Below are 22,842 nucleotides of genomic sequence, written 5' to 3' on the forward strand. Positions count from 1 at the left end.
ACACACATGAGGGATTACTGACGCCTAATGGGCTGACACCTCAAGTCAGGCCGAAGCCAGCACAACCACCGTCACCAGTGCAATCACCACCGGTGCTACGTAGATCGCAGCGACAGATTTGACCTCCTGATAGACTTAAATATACTTGTACGAAACTTCACCCCATGGGGACTCTCTTTTAAAATAAAGGGGGAGGGGGTGAATGTGGTGAACTACATATCCCTGTCTGGACACACCCCCCTGCTGACTGCTCCTGTGGCTCCTCCCACAGACCCCTGTATAAAGGCGATTGGAGGCACTGCTCCTCCCTCAGTCTCCAGGATATTGTGTGGTGGTCCCTTGCTGCTAGTCGTGGTCTCTTGCAGCTAATAAAAGCCTATCGTTCGCCTCCTGTCTCTGGGAGTTATTGATGGTGCATCAGTTATACTGTCAAACTTAGTGATATGTGAAGGATAATCAGTATTTGAGTCTTGTGCGCATCCACATGCCTTATTCTCCAGGTTATTAATCATGTTGTTGTTCCCTGGCCAGTGTATAGTTACAGTTGGCCAGATTTGTTGGCACCAGGTACACATACAAGTGCTTGCCAAAATGCATATGTTAAATTCCTAATTTGTGTCAAAATTATGGTTGTTTTTCTTCCACTGCATTTTTTTTTCTTTTGGGAACTGGATAAAACCTGTCCTGACTGCGCTCAATAAGGACTTGCAACAGCTGTTGGATACCAAATAACTTCATCCCATCTGTCTGTGCAGAACAGCTTCTCAGAGATGCAAAGGACAATGTTCAAATTTATTCTACAAACAACTTCCTACTGCATTCAAATCAGTATCAGAATCAAGTTTATTATCACGGATGTACTATATATCATGTAATTTGTTCTTTTGTGGCAGCAGTACAGAGTCAGATATAAAAACTTCTATAAGGTACAAAAATAAATAAATAGTGCAAATGCGGAATAATGAGGTGGTGATCACGGGCTAATGGACTGTTCAGAAATCTGGTGGCGGAGGAGAAAAAGATGTTCCCAAAATGTTGAGAGTGTGTCTTCAGGCTCCTGTACCTCCTCCCTGTAAGGTGAAAAGTTCATGTGTCAGATGGTGAGGGTTTTTAATGCTGGATATCACCTTCCATCAAAAGGAATGCTATGCTTTTATTAGTGAGGATGTAATAAAGCAAATACCAATTATAATTTCTGCAAATGGGTCTGGATCTGTTGCTGTTGAGGTGTTACAGATTAAATGATTTAATTTTATCTTTTTCAGTTTATAGCCAGTTTGCTGTCACTTACTAAGTGCTCCTTTTGTCTTAAAACTTTCCTTCTGTACACTTGGCTGCATAAAGTTAAAATTAGACTGTAAGATCATAAGACCATCAGAGCAGAATTAGGCCATTTGGCCCATTGAGTCTGCTCCATCATTTCATCATGGCTGATCCACTTTCCTCTCAGCCCCAGTCTCCTGCCTTCTCCCCAAATCCCTTCATGCCCTGACCAGTCAAGAATCTATCAACCTCTGCCTTAAATGTACATAAAGACTTGATCTCCACAGCCGCCTGTGGTAACGAATTCCACAGATTCACCACTCTCTGGCTAAAGAAATTCCTCCTCATCGCCATTCGAAATGGACATCCCTCTATTCTGACGCTATGTCCTCTGGTCTTAGATTCCTCCACTATAGGAAACATCCTCTCCAAATCTACTCTATTGAGGCCTTTCAACATTCAATAGGTTTCAATGAGATCTGCCCCACAATTCTTCTGAATTCCAGTGAGTACAGACCCAGAGTCATCATACATTCCTCGTATGATAACCCTTTCAATCCCAGAATCATTATTGTGCCCCTCCTTTGAACCCTCTCCAATGTCAGCATATTGCTTCTAATATGAGGGCCCAAAACTGCTCACAATACTCCAAGTGCCTTATAAAGCCTCAACATTACATCCTTGCTTTTATATTCCAATCCTCTCAAAATGAATGCTAACATTGTATTTGCCTTCCTCACCACCAACTCAACCTGCAATTTAATCTTTAGGGAATCTTGCACGAGCATTCCCAAGTACTTTATCTCCATTTTAAAAATGTCAATCCTTTCATTTCTTCCGCCAAAGTGCATAACCAGACACTTCCCGACACTGTATTTCATCTGCCACTTCATGTCATTCTCCTAATCTGTTGAAGCCCTTAGAAACATAGAAACATAGAAAACCTACAGCACAATACAGGCCCTTCGGCCCACAAAGCTGTGCCGAACATGTCCTTACCTTAGAACTACCTAGGCTTACCCATAGCCCTCTGCAGTCCTTCTGCAGCCTCTCTGCTTCCTCAACACTACCTGCCCCTCTACCTTTCTTTGTATTGTCCGCAGACTTGGCCGCAAAGCCATGAATTCCTTCATCCCTGTGGAACACCACTAGTCATTGACAGCCAACCAGAAAAGGCTCCCTTTATTCCCACTCTTTGCCTCCTGCCAATCAGCTACTGCTTTATCCATGCTAGTAACTTTCCAGTAATTCCATGGGCTCGTAGCTTGTTAAGTAGCCCCATGTGTGACACCTCGTCAAAGGCCTTCTGAAAATCCAAGTACACAACATCAACTGATTCTCCTTCCTACCAAGACCTTCCTATCCTATGTCACTTCTTCTTTCCAATGAGTTGATTTCATTTTTTACCAGCAGAGCTACCCCACTCCCTCTGCCTACCTTCCTGTCCTTTCGATACAATATGTATCCTTGGATGTTAAGCTCCAGCTATTATCTTCTTTCAGTCATGATTCAGTGATGCCCACAGCATTATAAATGCCAATCTGTAAACGTGCTACAAGTTCATTGGCCTTACTTTCCACATATTGCATACATTCAAATGTACTGTAACATCTTCAGTTCTGTATTCATCACCTTTTTTCCTTTTGTCCGGCTTTTTACATTGCAACTTATCCCATTGACTGCAATTTTGCCCTATTATGAACCTCTCCTTGCAAGCAGTCTCACTACATATTGCCTCTGTTTGTAAACCAACAAATCAATCCTCAGCCCTATCACTTTCGTTCCCATCGCCCTGCCATTTACACCGTCCCAGACAGCTCTAGTAAATGTGCACACAGAGATGTTGGTCCCCTTTGGGTTCAGGTGTAACCTGTCTCTTTTGTACAGTCGTATCTTACCCGGAAGAGATCCCAATGATCCATAAATCTGAACCCCTGCCCCCTGCACCAGTCCCTCAGCCACACATTTACCTGCCAGATCATCCTATTCTTACACTCACTGGCACGTGGCACAGGCAGTAATCCAGAGATTACTGCCCTGGAGGTCCTGTTTCTCAACTTTCTACCTAGCTCCCTAAAATCTCTCTTTAGGACCTCCTCACCTTGTCTACCTATGTCATTGGTGTCAATATGTACTAAGACTTCTGGATGCTCAACCTCACCCTTGAGAATGCCATGGACCCCATCCGAGACATCCCTGAACATACCATCCGGGCATCTCTTTCGCACCCACAAAGCCTTGTCTCTGTTCCTCTGACTAAGGAATTTCCTATCAACACTGCAGTTCTCTTCACCTCTCTGCTCTTCTGAGCCACAGCACCAGACTTAGTGTCAGAGACCCGGTCACTGTGGCTCCCCCTGGTAGGTCATCCTCCTCAATAGTATTCAAAGTGGAATACTTATTATTGAGGGGAATGGCCACATGTGTACTCTACACTGACTGCCCATTTCCCTTCCTTTTCCTGACAGTCACCCAGTAACCAGCCTCCTGCAACCTAGGAGTGACTACCTCCTGTAGCTCCTGTCTATCACCTCCTCGTTCTCCCATATGAGTCAGATGTCATTGAGCTACAGCTCCAGTTCCTTAACACGTTCTGTCAGGAGCTGCAGCTTGGTGCACCTGGTACAGGTGTGTCTATTCAGGAGGCTGGAAGTCTCCTAGAATTCCCACATCTCACACACAGAGCAAAACACTTCTCCTGGAGCCATTCCCACAAAACTACTATGCCCTAAGAGATAGGGAATGAAAAAACAAGAAACTTGCCTTGCCCAAGCCACTCCACTCCAAACTGGCCCATTCACAACAATAGCTGCTCCGTTTGCCCCTGCCTTATCTTTATTCACCCTTTCTGATGAATCCCATTCAATGATTGGCCACAGTCTAACTCAGAGAACTGCCGCAAAGTGCTGTCTTTTTAATCTTGACAGTTGTTGGCACAACCTAAGTGAAAACCTGATGCCGTCATCTCAGGAATTCAAAGATCCTACAGCGGTAACTGGCACTATACATGCAATGTCTTGTAAATGAGTGAAAGAAAAATTATTTTCCACCTCATGTTATATAGTAGCTCCATTAAATCTAGGTAATGTAGTACCAAAACATAAGTAAAGTATATCAATTTTACTGTTTTAGGAATCATCAAATGGGCTAGAGAACATTGCAACAAATCATTCCATTCTCAGTTAGGAACCCATTTATTTAAAAATTAAATCTTAAAAGTACCCGTAGTAGAAGTATTTTTTTTTACAAATGATCTGCAACAGTATTTGAAGGAATAAACAGGCAAAACAGCAGTAAAACTGAATGCGATGCCAGGGAATCAACCTGCTGTGAAATGGAAAATAAATGTTCATAGCCACAGCCTTCTAAAGGTGATGGATGGTGGAGTGTATCACCTGACAGTTGTAGTATTTCAAATGTGATTCCTCTCTTCAGATTAGGAGACAAAGGTATAGCAAAAACATACAGATTGTTTAATATTTCATGAGTTGGACCACCAATCAGGTAATTCCAGTAATTTGCTTTGTACCCCTGGATTCCCCTCAGTTAGTGACATCAAAGAATATAAATTAAAGGTACAAGAAATGGATTGGACATACATTTCAGCTTTGATTGAATGACAAGGGGCTGGATGGTACACCTGATAAAATGTGCCTAGATCATCACTATTGTGAAGAAAACAAATACTGTACTGCCTTGTGAATTAGTGCCTTATAAACAAAATAAAACGCTTCCATTCATTAAATTTCTAATTCAGACAACATGGGCAGAAACCAAGACATCTAGAAAATCAAAAACACAAAAGGTTCTGCAGATACTGGAAGTCTATCACAACACACACAAAATGCTGGAGGAACTCAACTGGTCAGGCAGCATCAATGGAAAAGAACAAACAGTTGATATTTCAGGCCAAGACCTTTCATCAGGTCTGGAAAGGAAGGGGAAAGAAGCCAGAATAAGAAGGTGGAGGTGGAGAGGGTTAAGGAATACAAGCTGGCCGGAGATCAGTGAAGCCAAGTGACGGGAAAGGTGTGTGGGGTGGGGGTGGGGGTAGATGAGGTGAGAGGCTAGGAGAGGATAAAGATGATTGGATGAGTTAGGGACTACATTCCTGTAAATAATACGTAATACAGTATTATATTAGGAATATTTCTTGAGATTAATAGCTGTTCCTGTAAGGTTGTCACCCTGTTAAAAATGTGTCATGTAACTATAGAGTAATGTAATTGATGGAAACCTACAGAATTCACAACCACTGACATTGGGTTGGCTTTCAATTTAAGAGGCTGGTCTGATGTGATGAGGTAATTATGTAAAGGACTTTTAACATCCTTTTGGAGTTCAATAAGTGTGTTGTTACAGTTTTTTTAAACTTAAAATGCTCCATGTTGTGTTATTTTCGAAAACCCACATAACAAATGGCTTCTGGAAAGAACGCTTGAATAAATTACATAAAGATGAAAAATTAGCTTTATTTGTCACATGTACATTACAACATACTGTACAGTGAACTCTGTTATTGGCATCAATGACCAATACAGTCCAAGAATGTGTAAGTGATGTCATGCTTCTAGCGTGAACATAGCATGTCCACAACTTAATAACCCATATGTCTTTTTTTGGGAATGTGGGAGGAAATCAGAGCACCTGATGAAAAGCATGTGGTTGCAGAGTACAAGCTCCTTACAGACAGTGGCGGGAATTGAACCATGATCACTCATGCTGTAAAAGATTACACAAACCTCTCCCCCACATACACTGTTAGCTCCTCTTGTATCACATCTGCACACTCTGCAATGTACCTTGTAAGAGGTTTAGAACATGCTGAGTTCACATACTTGATTTACACACAAAAATCAACTTCAAGCAAACTATTTATATTTAATTGTGCAGCTCAGGGTATCACACTCAACTCCAGGGTCATCTAAACTGGCAAGATTAACCTTCTAGATGAGAACAATAAAAATATGCAATCAATCTTACTTAATTTTAGATGGGTGGTAGCCTCATTCAGAAAAATGAAAATGTATGTACAGCCTGCATTGAAATTACAAAAGAAGTTTTGTCACAGAAGAAGGAACTCAATACAAACTGGCTGCTCTCAAAATTTCTCTCTTATGGTCCTGTATCTGATTTATTCCATAAGGCTGAATTGTTCCAAAGGTATCCATATTCCACAGTCATTTTCCTGCCATCATTACACTCTCTATCAGTTTGTTTCCAGGAACATTGGCTCTTACAGATGTTATCATTCAAAACTTCTTTTTGGCATTCATGATTCCAAGACTAATAGACTGGAATTACTTTAATGAGTCATGGAATGTGTTTTATGGCTATTTACAGATAACATAGTCTCTAAATGCAAGCTCCATATAACCTGATTCAAAACAAGCTTCTTTGGACCTCTAGAGCTGATTATTAATGACACTGTCAGAAATATTGCTAACTTTTCCAGGGAGTTAAGTGTGAAATAAAATATAATATGAATTAATTATTTTGTACAAGGTTGATTGATCCCTTTACTTTTGACCTTGACATTGGGCACAGATGTGCAAATAACTGCTATACCTGTATTTCCAACATTTTCTACCTTCCATAGAATCATGAGAAGTACAGCACAGGAACAGGCACTTTGGCCTATCTAGTCCTTGCTGAAACCATTTAAACTGCCAACTCCCATCGACCTGCAGCTGGACCATACCCCTACCATCCACGTACCTATTCAAACATCTTTTAAACATTAAAATCAAGCATGCATGCACCACTCGTTCCACACTCTCAAAACCCTCTGAGTGAAGAAACTTCCTCTAATGTTCCCCTGAAACCTTTCAGCTTTCACCCTTAGCCCATGACCTCTGGTTGTCGTCCCATCCAACATCAGTGGAAAAACCTGCCTGTTTTAACCCTATCTATACCCCTCAAGATACCACTAACAAATCTCCTGTCAATCTTTAATGTTCTGAGGAATACAGTCCTAACCTATTCAATCTTTCCTTATAACTCACATACTCCAGACCCAGCAACATCCTTGTAAATTTTCTCTGAGCTCTTTCAACCTTGTTTACATCTTTTCCTGTAGGTAGGTGACCAAAACATCACACAGTACTCCAAATTAGGCCTCACCAACATCTTATACAATTTCAACACAACATCCCATCTCCAGTACTCAATACATTGATTTATGAAGGCCAATGTGCCAAAAGCTCTCTTTACGACCCTATCTGCCTGTGACACCACTTTCAATGAATTATGGACCTGTACTCTCAGATCCCTTTGTCCTACCCCACTCCTCAGTGCCCTATCGTTCACTGTAAGACTTACCCTGGTTGGTCCTACTGAAGTGCAAAACCTCGTACTTGTTTGCATTAAATTACTACCCCTCAATCATCAGGCTCTTGAACAATAGTGGATAGCTACACTCATTTAAGGACTCTGTTATATTGTTATTTCATGCTCCTTAGTTATTGCTATTTATTTATATCTGTATTTGCAGTTTTACAGTTTATATTTCCTGATGTTTACAGTTACTCTATAGATTTGCTAAATATGCCTGCAGAAATCTGTGTTATATGTGGTGATATGTATGTACTCTGATAATAAATTTTACTTTACTTTAAATTCCATCTGTCATTTTTCAGCCCATTTTTCCAGACAACAATGGACCCAGCATTGATCCCTATGGTACACCACCAGTCATTGAGGCAACCCTCTACGACCACTCTCTGGATTCTCCCACAAAGTCAATGTCGAATTCAGTTTACTACCTGATCTTGGATGTCAAGTGACTGAACCTTTTTGACCAGCTTCCCCCTTGGGACCTTGTCAAATGCCTTGCTAAAGTCCATGTGAACAACATCCACAGCCTTGCCTTCATCCACTTCCGTGCTAAATTCCTTGAAAAACTCTAAAAGATTGGTTAGACGTGATATACCACGCACAAAGCCATGCTGGCTATCCTTAATCAATCCATGTCTATTCAAATACTTATATATCCTGTCCCTCAGAATACCTTCCAATAACTTTCCTACAACTGATATCAGACTCACCGGCCTATAATTCCCTGGTTTATGTTTGAAGCCTTTTTTAAACAGCGGAACAACATTGGCTATCCTCCAATCCTCTGGTACCTCTCCTGTCGCTAAGGATGATTTAAATATCTCTGCTAGGGCCCCTGCAGTTTCTGCACTTGCCTCCCGTAGGGTCCAAGGGCTTGTCAGGCCCTGGGGATTTATCTACCCTGATTTCCCTCAGGATAGCAAACACCTCCTCTGTAATCTGTACAGGGTCTATGAAGTTGATGCTACTTTACCTCACTTCTATAGACTCTGTATCCATCTCCTGAGTAAATACAGATGCAAAGAATTCATTTCAGATCTCCCCCATCTGTTTTGTCTCCACACATGGATTACCATTCTGGGCTTCCATAGGACCAATTTTGTCCCTTGCAATCTTTTTGCTCTAACATATCTATAGAACCCCTTAGGATTCTCCTTACCCTTGTCTGCTAGAGAATCTTTATGCCTTCTTTTAGCCCTCCTGATTGATTTCTTCAGTGTTCTCTTGCATTTCTTATACTCCATAAGCAACTCATTTGTTCCTAATTGTTTATACCTCTTATACACTTCCTTTTTTTTCTTAACAAGGGCCTCAATATCTCTTGAAAACCAAGGTTCTACACCTGTTATCTGTACCTTTTATTCTGACAGGCACATACAAGCTTTGTACTTTCAAAATTTCACTTTTGAAGGCCCACCACTTTCCAAGTACACCTTAGCCAAAAAGCAGCCTGTCCCAATCTACACTTGCCAGATCATTTCTGATACCATCATAATTGGTCATTCTCCAATTTAGAATCTCAACCCGCGGACAGACCTATCTTTTTGTATATTTACTTTGAAATTAATGGCATTGTGATAACGAGATGTAAATTGTGTCCCTACACAAACTTCTGTCACCTGCCCTGCCTCATTCCATAATAGCAGATCCAGTATTGCATGCTCTCTCTTTGAGACTTCTATGTACTGCTGATGAAGGAACTGTTGCTGAACACATTTGACAATCTCTATCCCATCTAGTCTTTGTACAGTATGAGATTCCCAGTCAATATGTGGAAAGTTAAAATCACTGACTATAACAACCTTGTGTTTCTTGCAACAGTGCGATCTCATTACAAGTTTTTTCCTCTAAATTTCCAGGATTGTTGGGTGGTCTGTAATATAGCCCCGTTAATGTGGTCATACCTTTCTTATTTCTCAGTTCCACCTCAGTAGTTATCATTTCCTGGTTGTGTTAAAAGTGCATTTTCAGATAGTTTGTGTATGGGATATATATTGTATGGGATTGTGTACTGTTGTGCTGAATTAATAGCAACATGTTAATACATATTTACCGGAATTTGTCAAAGTGATGAAATACTTTATTGCTATATAACCTGAAATGCTTTTATGTTGCTGTATGGCCTTGCATGAACATGGTTTGATCACTTTTTTCCTCTGGCAAGCATTTTCTATAGGAAGCTATTGGAAATAATTCTCTAATATCTTTTTGCGTGTATCATTTTGGTATAGATTTGTAGTCAGTTGACTTGGCTTTTGGAGGAATCAATCACCTTGTTGTATACTGGTAATTAGCCAAATATTTTGCATGAATGTTGTCTGCCAGGAAAAGACATGCCATCCACATCAGAACAAGCTTTCTCTACATCATATCTTTGGGGGGGGGGGGGTTCATCCACAGATATACCATGTAATAATAGGGTCAATCTGTTGGACAGAAATAATGAGAAAGCTTATTTCTTTTATTCTCTTTGCCCCTTGATCTCCCTGCAACTTAAAACACCTTTTTTTTCTAGTCCTGATAAACATTATAGAGCTGAATTATTCTCTACCATTGTTGCCTGACTTGTTGGGTGTCATCAGCATTCCATATTTTATTTCCCATTTCAAGCATCTATGCCCGTTTTGAGGTGGAAAATGACATGGCGGCGATGAAGTCCACCCCTCCTACAAATGACCAGGTGCTGTGTCTCACCGTGGCCGACGTGAGAAGAACCCTGTGCAGGGTCAACCCACGGAAGGCTGCTGGACCAGACAACATTCCTGGTAGAGTGCTCAGAGGATGTGCAGACCAGCTAGCAGTTGTTCTCACTGACATCTTCAACATCTCCCTGAGCAGCGCCACCGTTCCAACGTGCTTCAAGGCCGCCACCATCGTCCCCATGCCGAAGAAGTCTTCAGTGTCCTGCCTAAATGACTACCGTCCCGTTGCACTCACATCCATCATCATGAAGTGTTTTGAGAGGCTCGTCATGAAGCATATCAAGACCCTGCTGCCCCCCTCACTGGACCCCCTGCAGTTTGCGTACCATCCCAACCACTCAACAGACAACACCATTGCCACCACCCTCCATCTGGCCCTAACCCACCTGGACAAAAAAGATACATACGTTTGGATGCTGTTCATAGATTTCAGTTCAGCATTCAACACAATCATCCTTCAGAAACTGATTGGAAAGCTGAGCCTACTGGGCCTGAACACCTCCCTCTGCAACTGGATCCTAGACTTCCTGACTGGGAGACCTCAGTCAGTCCGGATCAGGAGCAGCATCTCCAACACCATTACACTGAGCGTGGGGGCTCCCCAGGGCGGTGTGCTCAGTCCACTGCTGTTCACTCTGCTGACCCATGACCGTGCTGCAACACACAGCTCGAACCACATCATCAAGTTCGCCAATGATACGACCGTGGTGGGTCTCATCAGCAAGAACGACGAGTCAGCTGACAGAGAGGAGGTGCAGCAGCTAACGGACTGGTGCAGAGCCAACAACCTGTCTCTGAATGTGAACAAAACAAAAAAGATGGTTGTTGACTTCAGGAGGTGTGGTGAACTACATATACCTGTCTGGACATGCCCCCCTGCTGACTGCTCCTGTGGCTCCTCCCACAGACCCCGGTATAAAGGCGATTGGAGACACAGACCCTCTCAGTCTCCAGGATGTTGTGTGATGGTCACTTGCTGCTTGTGCTTTCTTCCAGCCAATAAAAGCCTACCTTAACCCACGTCTCAGAGTTATTGATGGTGCATCAGGAGGGCACGGAGCGACCACTCCCCACTGAACATCAACGGCTCCTCGGTAGAGATTGTTAAGAGCACCATATTTCTTGGTGTTCACCTGGCGGAGAATTTCACCTTTTCCCTCAACACCAGCTCCGTAGCAAAAAAAGCCCAGCAGCATCTCTACTTTCTGCGAAGGCTGAGGAAAGTCCATCTCCCACCCCCCCATCCTCATCACATTCTAAAGGGGTTGTATTGAGAGCATCCTGAGCAGCTGCATCACTGCCTGGTTCGGAAATTGCACCATCTCGGATCGCAAGACCCTGCAGCAGATAGTGAGGTCAGCTGAGAAGATCATCAGGGTCTCTCTTCCCGCCAGCACGGACATTTACACTACACGCTGCATCCACAAAGCAAACAGCATTATGAAGGACCCCACGCACCCCACATACAAACTCTTCTCCCTCCTGCCGTCTGGGAAAAGGCACCGAAGCATTTGGGCTCTCACGACCAGACTATGTAACAGTTTCTTCCCCCAAGCTATCAGACTCCTCAATACCCAGAGCCTGGACTGACACCTTACTGCCCTATTGTCCTGTTTATTATTTGTTTTGTGCACTTTATGCAGTCCTGGGTAGGTCTGTAGTCTCGTGTAGTTGTTTTCTTTCTTTGTGTTGTTTTTTACGTAGTTCAGTCTAGTTTTTGTACTGTGTCATGTAACACCATGGTCCTGAAAAACATTGTCTCATTTTTACTATGTACTGTACCAGCAGTTATGGTTAAAATGACAATAAAGGTGACTTGACTTGACTATATACTTTTTGAGTACTACAATGCAGTTAGATCTACATTAAGCCCCAAAATACCAAATGGAAGTACCAAGACAGGTTTCAACAATCAAAATGATCCAAGGACATTTACCAATGCAACATCAGGAAGAGTAAAGTGCAAAAAGTGATGGAAGTAATGAGTAGATCGAACTGCAACATTTTTGGTTGATGATGTTTTAGGCCACTGAAATATTATCTTCCTTCCCCGTCAACGTTACTGTCTGACCTGCATTTTTAGAAATTTCTGTTGTAGTCTCGGGTTTAGAAGATCTGTGATATTTTATCTTTCCAATAATTAAAATGCTTTATCACAAACAGAAGAGATTCTACAGACAGTGGAAATCTGGAACAACACATAAAAAAATGCCAGAGGAAATTAGCAAGTCAGGTAGCATATGCGAAGGGAAATAAACCAACAATATGGAGGGTGAAATCCTGAGAAAGGGTCTTGGCCTGAAACATCAACTGTTTATTTCGCTGCATAAAACTGCCTGACTTGCTTAGTACCTCCAGGATTTTGTGTGCTAATTAAATATTTTTATTTGTTCTTATGTCTGTTCTAGTTCACTTGTGTTGCTAACCATGCTTTTATTTAAATCTGTCTATAATCTACAATTTGTGAGATTTATCACATTTATCTCCATGTTATTACAGGTTGCCACGTTACCATTATCAATGATGGCAACCCCCCTTTCAAAACAACACAATGAAGGTATTACGCAGACGTGATGCAATAACGCTCACGCTCTCTTGCCGCGTCTAACTGCCGCCTGAGTTTGCGCAGTCGCGAGGGATGTCATTTCCATCCGGGATAGGACCCTAGGTTGTTAACCCGTGAAGTACCAGGTTTGAAGTGGCGGCCGTTAGCACGGAAAGAGTGGTAGCTACAGACCGCAGCAAACACACATGAATCTGTGAGTATGTCGGTGGGGCAGGGTGGACTTGTTGGGGCTGGGGGGAGGGAAGAAGGTGGTGTTAGACAGTGGATGGAGCCAAGCCGTGTCTTTTCCCCATCTCTTCTTCTTTCCAGGCTCCTGCAGTTCCGCAGGCCGCACGGTTAGGCTTCATTACCAATAAAACTTTCTGCCAGCCGTTGTACCCTCCCAAAGTTCCTTCCCCCCACTCCCTCATGCAACTCCTCTGGTCTTGGGCCGATCGGAGGTGCGGTTGGGTCTGGAGCTGTTCTGCTCTGACTGGACCTGCCTGGGGCAGTGTACGGGTGCTCCTTAACATGTTGGAACCACCTCCAACAACCTTTCAAAGGTGACTTATCTGTTTGTTTGCCTACTCAAATGGAAGTCGGCTTTTCAGTCTTTGGGACGGCACTATTTGTTGTATATTAGCAGAAACTTGGGCTTTCTGTGCTTCCACAGTTTTGTGTGAAAAATTAAAAGTTACTTTATTTTTCTGTCATGAATTTCAACGTTTCCCCAACGACTATTAGAATTGTGGGACGATGTATGAATTTTTCCTCGCGCCTCTGAGGTCACAAACTCCTGTGACGTCACAACAGAAAACGGTTGTATATCAGTTTAACTCAACCGATCAACTAAACTGCTGCTCTGTTTACTTCAGCGATTAGATTGCAGTGAATCTTTAGTTTTCAATAGAAAGTCTGGGTGAGTGACAAAAAAAAAGACACTTTTTAGTCCTTCCGTTAACGGATAATCTTGAGTGTAATGTTGTTTTCTAGATGGCCAATTACCTCACGCTCATTGTTATTCTCTTATTGGTCAGCAGTTAGCGCACAACTGTGTTTTGTTGAACCAGTGGCAATGAATTAGGTGAGGATTTTGATGGATTGTATTTGTGGTACAAAAATGCAGGTCGTTTGCCCCTTTCAGTTTACAGTGCCATGGGTGAGTACGTCTTTGACTCTAGTTTTGCCTTCTTTGTTTTAAACTATCCAAACATCTATTGATGTACCTTGAACATCAAATTCCTATATTGATGTGATATACAGGAAGATGTAAGCAGCAGGAGTAGGCCAAATGGTCTCTTGAGCCTGTTCTGTCATTCTAGTGTTGGTCTCAATGCCACTTTCCCACATTCCTTATTTTCCTTGCCCCTGCACAGTAAATGTAGCAGCACTATGTGTCATTAATAGTGGTCAATTACTTTTAAAAACATTTTTTTCAAAGGAGGAAATGTAGAATAAAGAATTGAAGCATCAACAGTGAAAAGAAGTTTGAAAATTACAATAGGCTTTGAGCAGATGGAACAAGCTTCAGGATAAGGTAAAAGTTCAACCCGGCTTCAAGCCAGCAATATTGAAGTAAATAGAGCAGCTGTTTATTTATATATATATAAATATATATGTATATAAATATAAATAAATATATATAAATATAAATATATATATATATACATATATATATTTTGTTTTATAAGTTTTATTGTAGACAACAAATAATGTTTTTAGGTCAGGATTGATTTTGTAACTTCAACAATTGATTTATGGAAATTCGGTGTCCTTTAATGTTTAGTTTCCAGGGCTTTGCAACAGGAATTCAAACCAAATTTTCCCACTTCTGTAGCTATAAATATAACAGTTCTTGGATTTAGTATCTATAGAATTAATTTTATTTTTACAATCTACATATAAATTTATTTTCTGCACTCCATCAGTACTGCTGTTATCTTGCTCCTTATGTATAAAACTGCGCAATTAAACCAGGTCAGCTTAATTTTAAAATTCAATTTGTAAAAAGAACTGCACATCTTGTAGAAGTACTTTGTGTTCTCTTTACTTAGAACCCTAATGTATATCATGGAAGATAGTGTGTTTGTCCTTGATACTTTGAAATTGTGATCTGAGTGTTGTCATGATTGGTGTATCTTCTCAAAACTGAATGTTGTATTTGTTTTTGTGAAATTTATCATTCATGAAGTTTGAACTTTTCTGGTTTAAAAAGTGAACCAGATAAGTATACCTATATTTTCCGTATTGATTATTTTCTGCATTGATTATTACAAAATATTTTGAAAATATTCCTGTAAGGAATATGCCAGCAATTGAGTACTGAAGCCTCAAATGGTGTTTGAACAAGTTACTTTGTTGTGAACAGGGAGTACAATATATTTGCGAAGTGTCCTCAATCTTTAGAATAATGAGGAAACAAGACCATGTAAATAGTTTACCTCTTTCAAAACATACATTGTCAGCACCTTTTATCCATTTTCCACTCAAAATGGGTTTTAATACGTTAATTTCTCAGTCAATTAATTATTCATTCCATTGATCCTCATTTTCCAAATTCATTGTTACTTAGTAGGACATAGAACATGACATCTACAACACATTGCAGGCCCTTCGGTCCACAATGTTGTGCTGACCAATATCTAGCTGCCTTTTGAATATTTTGAACATAAATCTATGACATTCCACTCATTTAAATAAATCTTGGGCACATTTTGAGCATTCCTTAGTGTTATGATTGTTAATCGCATTTACAAGAAATAATATGAAGGCAAACTACTTTCCACTTCTGAGAACCATGATTTAATCACTTCTGTTTACTAAGTACCAGACAATATCTGTGGAACGTGAAACAGAGCAAATGTTTTCGGTCAAAGACCTTTCAGCTGAATTAAGATTTTCTTCCACTTTTTGTTACAAAATGAGCTTTGATGTTGTATAAACCGTTATTTTTTTGGGGGGGGGGCACTTATTGTTATCTTGTGATAAATTTAAGCTAAATCAGTCTAAAAGTGTAGGTGTCTTAATGAGTTGTGTGGAAGGAATTGGATTCTGCTTTTGTGTGTGTGTGGGGGGTGGGGTTGAAGTTAATATTAGAAACTTATAAACTAAAACCCTATTCATCCTAAGTTTAACTCTTAAATGCTTATGATCATAACCTGAATATGTTTTGTTTAGATAATTTTGGGAAAAGTCTGTTTTACTGTGAATGTGGGTATCATCTATCAAAAACTGGTCATTTTTCAATTTAAAAAATTTTAGTAACTGTGCTCAGTATTTGCTCCAAGATGGTTCATATGTGCATAATATCAATGATCATTGTTTCTTAAGAGGAGCTTAAACTAACATGTACAACTTTTATCAACAGTTAGTATCAACAGTTTGAGACATTGATAGAAGATTTTAAATATTTAAGTGGTAAGTACAAGAATAATGTGGCTAATTAATCTGCATCTTGTCCTCTACAAAGTGATTGTTAGGAATGATTTGGGGTTTTTGATTGGCCATTGATTCTTCTACTGTTTGTGGAAGATGGTGGCATTCCTAAATTCCAATTCTCTATTGTCAAAAACCAATCTTGGCCATTTTTTACCTTCCAAAAATACTCTCTGTATCATTCAGGTGTATGTTGTGACTGACTAAAACTGCGTCATACAGAAGCTGTAATTTATTAGTATTCTAGCAGTTCCATGCTAGGTGCTCCGGTTGCTGGCACACAAAGCAAGAACTCTGTGTCTTTGCAGCAGCTACATCCACTACAATCACTTTACAACTTTTCTCCCCCCTCCTCTGATCTATCTCCCTAGCCCAGCATACTATTTCAGAGTAGGTTGACCTCACACTTCTCCCCAAATCTAAAACTTCCTATTCGGCTGAGCTTAGCCCTTCAACATTTTCCGGAGGGATGGAACATCCCTCCCAGGATTGTTCAGCCCCAAGTACTGTCCATGTGCTCAATATTTACACTCTGCATAATTTATTGCATGCCCATCAGCTCTGAACCACTGACATTATCATTCCCCATTATTCTCACTTCCCCCTTAAAGCAGTGATATCTTTCCTCATTAATAGCATTCCCATGTACGATTTCACATTCCCCAGGCCATACATATTCCACGGGCACATAGCTTTATGTTCTTTGGGTGCATTTTGTGGATTTCAGCAATTTCAGAATCAGGTTTAATATCACCAGCGTATGTTGTGAAATTTGATAACTTAGTGGCAGCAGTACAATGCAATACATGATAAATATAGAAAAATATAAATTGCACTAAGTGTGTGTATGTATATTAAATAATTAAATTAAAAATAGTGCAAAACAAATTAATTAAAAAAAAAGTGATAGCTTCAATGTCAAATTAGATTTTGGATGGCAGAGGGGTTCTTCATGCTTGCATCAGAATTCCACATTCCCACAAGCAATTAGGGGCAGCTCAGACAAAATGCTCTGCTTGTCCCTGAAGGACAAGGGTATGTGAATGGTAGTAGTCAGAGTTGAGGGCTGGCTGGAGTTGTCAGGATACCAGAAAGATACACCCTCAATAATTTTGAGTACTGTTGGGGAGGGGGCGGGTGTGACCTACCTGGGGGAAGCAACGCCAGCTGTGCCTCTGACACTGAATCTGGCCTTGTGGCTCAATGGGAACCGAAGAGGATGGCAGCAGTAATAGGGGACTCTATGACTCTATAGTTAGGGGGACAGACAGGCGATTCTGTGAATGCAAAAAAGAAACATGGATGGTCGTTTGCCTCCCAGGTGCCAGGGTCTGTAATGTTTCTGAACACGTCCACAATATCCTGAAAATGGAGGGTGAGCAGCCAGAAGTTGTGGTATATACTGGCACCAACAGCATAGGTAGAAAAATGGAGAATGTCCTGAAAAATAGAATATGGGGAGTTAGGAAGGAAGCTGAGATGCAGGACCTCAAGGATAGTAATCTCAGGATTACTGCCTGTGCCACGCAACAGTGAGGATAGGAATAGAATGAGGTGGCTGATAAATGTGTGGCTGAAGAATTGGAGCGGGGGCAGGGATTCAGACTTCTAAAACATTGGGATATCTTCTGGGGCAGGTGCGACCTGTACAAAAGGGATGGGTTACACTTAAGTCTGAAGGGGGCTAAAATCCTTGCAGACAGATTTACTGGAGCTGTGGGAGTGGTTTAAACTAATATGGCAAGGGAATGGGAAACAGGATGATAAGAGCTGAGGATGAGCCAGCAGGTTTACAAGTAGATGATAGATGTAATATGAATGTAAGAAAGGACAAGCCAGTCATTGGGTACAAATGCAGACAGAGCAAAGAGTTAAATTGTACCACAGACACAAAATTCAAAAGGGCAAGAATGCAGGACTGAAGGTGTTGTATTTAAATGTGGATAGCATTCGGAATAAGGTGGATGAACTTGTGGCGCAATTAGAGATTGGTTGGTATGACATCACTGAGTCATGGCTGAAAGAAGGTCATAGTTGGGAGCTTAATATCAAAGGATATACTTTGTATTGAAAGGATAGGCAGGAAGGCATAGGTGGTGGTGTGGTTCTGTTGGTTAGAGATGAAATTGCATCTTTGGAAAGAGGTGACATGGGGTGAATGTTGAATTTTTGTAGGTGGAGTTAAGAAACTACAAGGGGAAAAACATGGGAATCGTATATACCCTCCAAATAGTAGCCAAGATGTGGTGTTGAGACTGCAAAGGGAGCTGGAAAAGGCATATTATAATTGTAATGGGGGACTTTAATATGCAAGGGGATTGGGAAAATGAGGTTGGTGTTGGATTGCAAGAGAGGGAATTTGTTGAATGCCTATGACATGGTGTTTTAGAGCAGTTGAGCCTTCTCAGAGCAAGGCCATCTTAGATCCAGATCTTCTTAGGGTGCTTAACGTCAAGAAACCCTTAGGAGGCAGTGATCATAATGTAGGGTTCTCAGTAATAAAATTGCTTCTCTAAAGTGTTAAAATGAAATGGCTTCTCTGTGATTTTAACTATGAGGTAATGCTCTCTGTAGCAGAAATGTTTGGGTTATAACTACTCATAAAGGGGGGACTAACCAATGGGAATCTTGTATGTGTGGGAACTGGGGTTGGTGCACGGGAAGTTCGGTGAGGAGAAGCGAAGAGGGAGGGCATGTGGGAAGCGCTCTGTTAGACCACCGTAGGTTGATCCCAGTCCGAGGGTCATGGAGTTTGGAGGAAATTGAATGGTGGACCAAGGATATCGCATGAGCTCCAACATGTGCACGAACTGTATAATCTCTATTCTTGGCGCCTTTTCATTTTATATTTTTGTTTCTCTACTAACTCCATAGTTACAGTAAAACTTACAAAGTGTAATCGTTTAATCATACATTGTGTACTGACTGATATTTTACGTTGTGGGTTTGTGCCGGGGTGCATACACAAAATCTACACAAACATGAGACACAGTTTGGCGGGCAGACGGTGGTTTCCCCTAGACGAACGTGGGTTGATAGAGCTGAGTGTTACAATAATATGGTTGAATTCATACTGCAATTTGAGAGGGAGAAGCATAAATCACATGTATCAGTATCAAAATGGAATAAAGGGAGCTTATCCAGGTGGATTGGATGAGGACACTGGTGGGGATAACAGCAGAGCAGAGATGGCTGAAGTTTCTGGGAATTGTTCACAAGGTGCAGGATAGATATGTCCCACAGAAGTAGTAGTTCTCAGATGGCAGGCGTAGGCAACTGTGGTTGACAAGGGAAGTTAAGGACTGCATAAAAGCCAAGGAAAGGGCATAAGAGGCAGCAAAAGTGAGTAGGAAGTTGGTTGGGAAGCTTTTAAAACCTAACAAAAGGCAACTAAAAAAGCTATAAGAAGGGAGAAGATGAAATGTGAGGGAAAACTAGCCAATAATGTAAAGTAGGATACTAAAAGTTTTTTCAGTTATATAAAGAGTGAAAGGAAGGTGAGAGTTGATATTGGACCACTGGAAAATGATGCTGGTGAGGTAGTAATGGGGGACAAAGAAATGGCAGATGAACTTAATGGGTAATTTGCATCAGTCTTCACTGTGGATGGCACTAGCAGTCTGACAGAGGTCCGTGAGCAGGAGTGCTAGGCAAACTCAAAGGTCTTAAGGTGGATAAGTCACCTGGACCAGATGGACTACATCCCAGAGTCCAGAGAGAGGTTGCTGAGGAGATAACGGATGCATTGGTCATAATCTTTTCAAGAATCACTTGATTCTGGCATGGTCCCAGAGGACTGGAAAATTGCAAATGTCACTCCACTTCTTGGAGAAGAGTCCTGCCGAAGGGCTTTGGCCTGAAACATCGACTGTACTCTTTTCTTAGATGTTGTCTGGCCTGCTGAGATCCTCCAGCATTTTGTGTGCGTTGCTCAGATTTCCAGCATCTACAGATTTTCTCTTGTTTGTGATTGGACTGCACTCTTTTAAGAAGGGAGGAAGGCAAAAGAAAGGAAATTATCGTCCAGTTTGCCTAACCTCAGTGGTTGGGAAAGTGTTGAAGTCTATTATTAACAATGAGGTTTTGGGGTACTTGGAGACTAATGATAAAATAAGTCAAAGTCAGCATGGTTTCTGTCATGGGAAATCTTGCCTGACAAATCTGTTGGGAGTTCTTTGAGGAAATAACAAGTAGGGTGGACTAAAGAGAGGCAGTGGATGTGATATACTTGGATTTTCAGAATGCATTTGATAAGGTGCCACACATGAGACTGATTAGCAAGATAAAATCCCATGGCATTACAGGAAACACACTGGCATGGATAGAGGAGTGGCTGACAGGCATGAGGTAGTGAGTAGGAATAAAAAGGGCCTTTTCTGGTTAGATGCCAGTCACTAGTGGTGTTCCTTAGGGGTCAGTATTGGGACCACTGCTTTTCACATTGTTTGTCAGTGGTTTGGATAATGGAATTGATGGCTTTGTGGCAAAGTTTGTGAATGATATGAAGATAAGTGGATGGGTAGGTAGTGCTGAGGAAACAATGCAATTGTAAAAGTATTTAGACAAATTGGAAGAATGGGCAAAAAAAGTGGCAGGTGGAACACAGTGTTAGGAAATGTATGATTATGCATTTTTGGTGAAAGGAACAATATTATCCCCTATTATCTAAGTGGGGAGAAAATTCAAACATCAGAGTTGTAGAGGGACTTAGGAGTCCTTGTGCAAGGCTAACAGAAGGTTAATTTATAGGTTAATTCTGTGATAAAGAATGCAAATGCAATGTGGGCATTTATTTCAAGGGGAATAGAATATAAGAGGAGATAATGAGACGCTTTATGAGATGCTAGTCAGGCAGCACTTGGAATATTGTCAACAGTTTTGGGCCCCGTATCTCAGAAAGGATGTGTTGTTATTGGAGAGAGTCCAGAGGTGGTTCACGAAGATTATTCCGGGAGTGAAGGGGTTAACATGAGGAGCTTTTTGGCAGCTTTGGGCCTGTACTCACTGGAATTTAGAAGAATGTGGGGTGATCTCATTGAACCCTACTGAATGTTGAAAGGACTAGATAAGGTGGATGTGGAGAGATGTTTCTTATGGTGGGGGGTATCCAGAACTAGAGGTCACAGCCTCAAAATTGACGGGTGATCTTTTAGAACAGATGTAAGGAGGAATATTTTTTTTAGCCAGAGAGTAGTGAATCTGTGGAATGCTCTGCCACAGACTCAGTGGAGGCCAAGTCTGTGGGAATATTTAAAGCAGAAGTTGATAGTTTCATGATCGACCAGGGCTTCAAAGGATATGGCGAGAAGCCAGGTTTGAGTGGAATCTGGGATCGGCCATGACAAAATGGTGGAGCAGAGTCGATGGGTTGAATGGCCTGCTCCTATGTCTTAAGGTCTTGTGTGTCTGGGTATAACCTCTCTTAAATATTTCCACACTAATTGGGTGTCACTGCAGTGTAGCAATTAGCGTAACACTTTACAGAGCAGGTGACCGGGTTCAATTCCCATTGCTATCTGTAAGGAGTTTGTATGTTCTCCCTATGACCGTGTGGGTTTCCCCTGGGTGTGCTGGTTTCCTCCCACATTCCATAGACATACGAGTTAGTAGGTTAATTGGTCACATGGGTGTAACTGGGTGGCATGGTCTCATTGGGCCGGAAAGGCCTGCTACTGTGCTGTATCTCTAAATAAATAAAAATAATTATCATATTAAGCAAAAGTCAAGGAAAGGATAACACTAAAACAGTACATAGTTAAAACCCAAGAGCATGGACTCTGCAATCTCCCACTTCTTTGCCACTGAACTTGTAATTGCTTTTGTATTCCTTTTCACATGGATTGCAGATTGGACTCTGCAATCTCCCACTTCTTATGACATGCCCACACCCCTTTACAGTCTCTTGACCGAGTGCTTGCACACCCTGGTGTTTTGAATGATCAGTAACTATCTTTCGGAACTGGTGCCCCTGTCTCATCAAACTACCCAATGCTGCCTGACAGCTGATCCCTTACACAGGGACACAGACAGACACACACACTCACTCTCTCTCAGACACTCACCACTTCTATATCTACCAGTTCAGCTCTCTGCTGTGTTTTTTGATAATGGTATTACACAATGAGAGATTATAAAACTTCATTCATCTTCTCTGTTATTCAGTTTCTGATTATGCAAGAATTTTTATCCATAGTGGATCTTAAAGTAACATCATCACTGACCTCATCCACTCTGGAGAACTCCCAACCACTGCTATCAAACTTAGTTCCCTTATATTGCACTGCTCACTTCCACTTCCTACCCCAGATCCACAAACTGGACTGTCCGGATATGCCTATTGTCTCTGACTGCTCCAGCCCTACTGAACTTGTGTCCTCATACCTTGAAACCATTCTCTTCCCCTTAGCCTGACTCCCTTCCCACCTACATCTATGACACTTCCCATGCCCTTGATCTCCTTGGAGACTTTCAATTTCCCTGCCCTGACTGCCTCTTTTTCACCATGGATGTCCAGTCCCTATACAATTCCATTCCTTTATCAAGAAGGCCTCCAAGCTCTCC

At 41.4% G+C, this 22,842-nt stretch overlaps 1 protein-coding gene across 8 annotated transcripts in view; it reads left to right on the plus strand.

The window, feature by feature from the left end:
* The first annotated feature begins 12,956 nt into the window (after positions 1-12,956).
* Positions 12,957-22,842, plus strand: part of spop (speckle type BTB/POZ protein) — a 115,361-nt gene continuing 105,475 nt past the window's right edge. For 2 of the 8 annotated variants that reach the window (XM_073071708.1, XM_073071712.1), the window contains exons 1-3: positions 12,957-13,060; positions 14,288-14,383; positions 16,214-16,263. Coding sequence is in view for 1 of the 8 variants with exons in the window: in XM_073071706.1 (XP_072927807.1) it covers positions 13,053-13,060 (8 nt within the window). In the remaining 7 variants the exon portion in view is untranslated. Of the gene's footprint in view, positions 13,061-13,886; positions 14,006-14,287; positions 14,384-16,213; positions 16,264-22,842 lie in introns of all 8 variants that reach the window. The other 6 variants (XM_073071710.1, XM_073071713.1, XM_073071709.1 and 3 more) reach the window with 5 other exon arrangements.

This window comes from Hemitrygon akajei, chromosome 18 (assembly GCF_048418815.1).
Source record: "Hemitrygon akajei chromosome 18, sHemAka1.3, whole genome shotgun sequence".
Taxonomy (NCBI): domain Eukaryota; kingdom Metazoa; phylum Chordata; class Chondrichthyes; order Myliobatiformes; family Dasyatidae; genus Hemitrygon; species Hemitrygon akajei.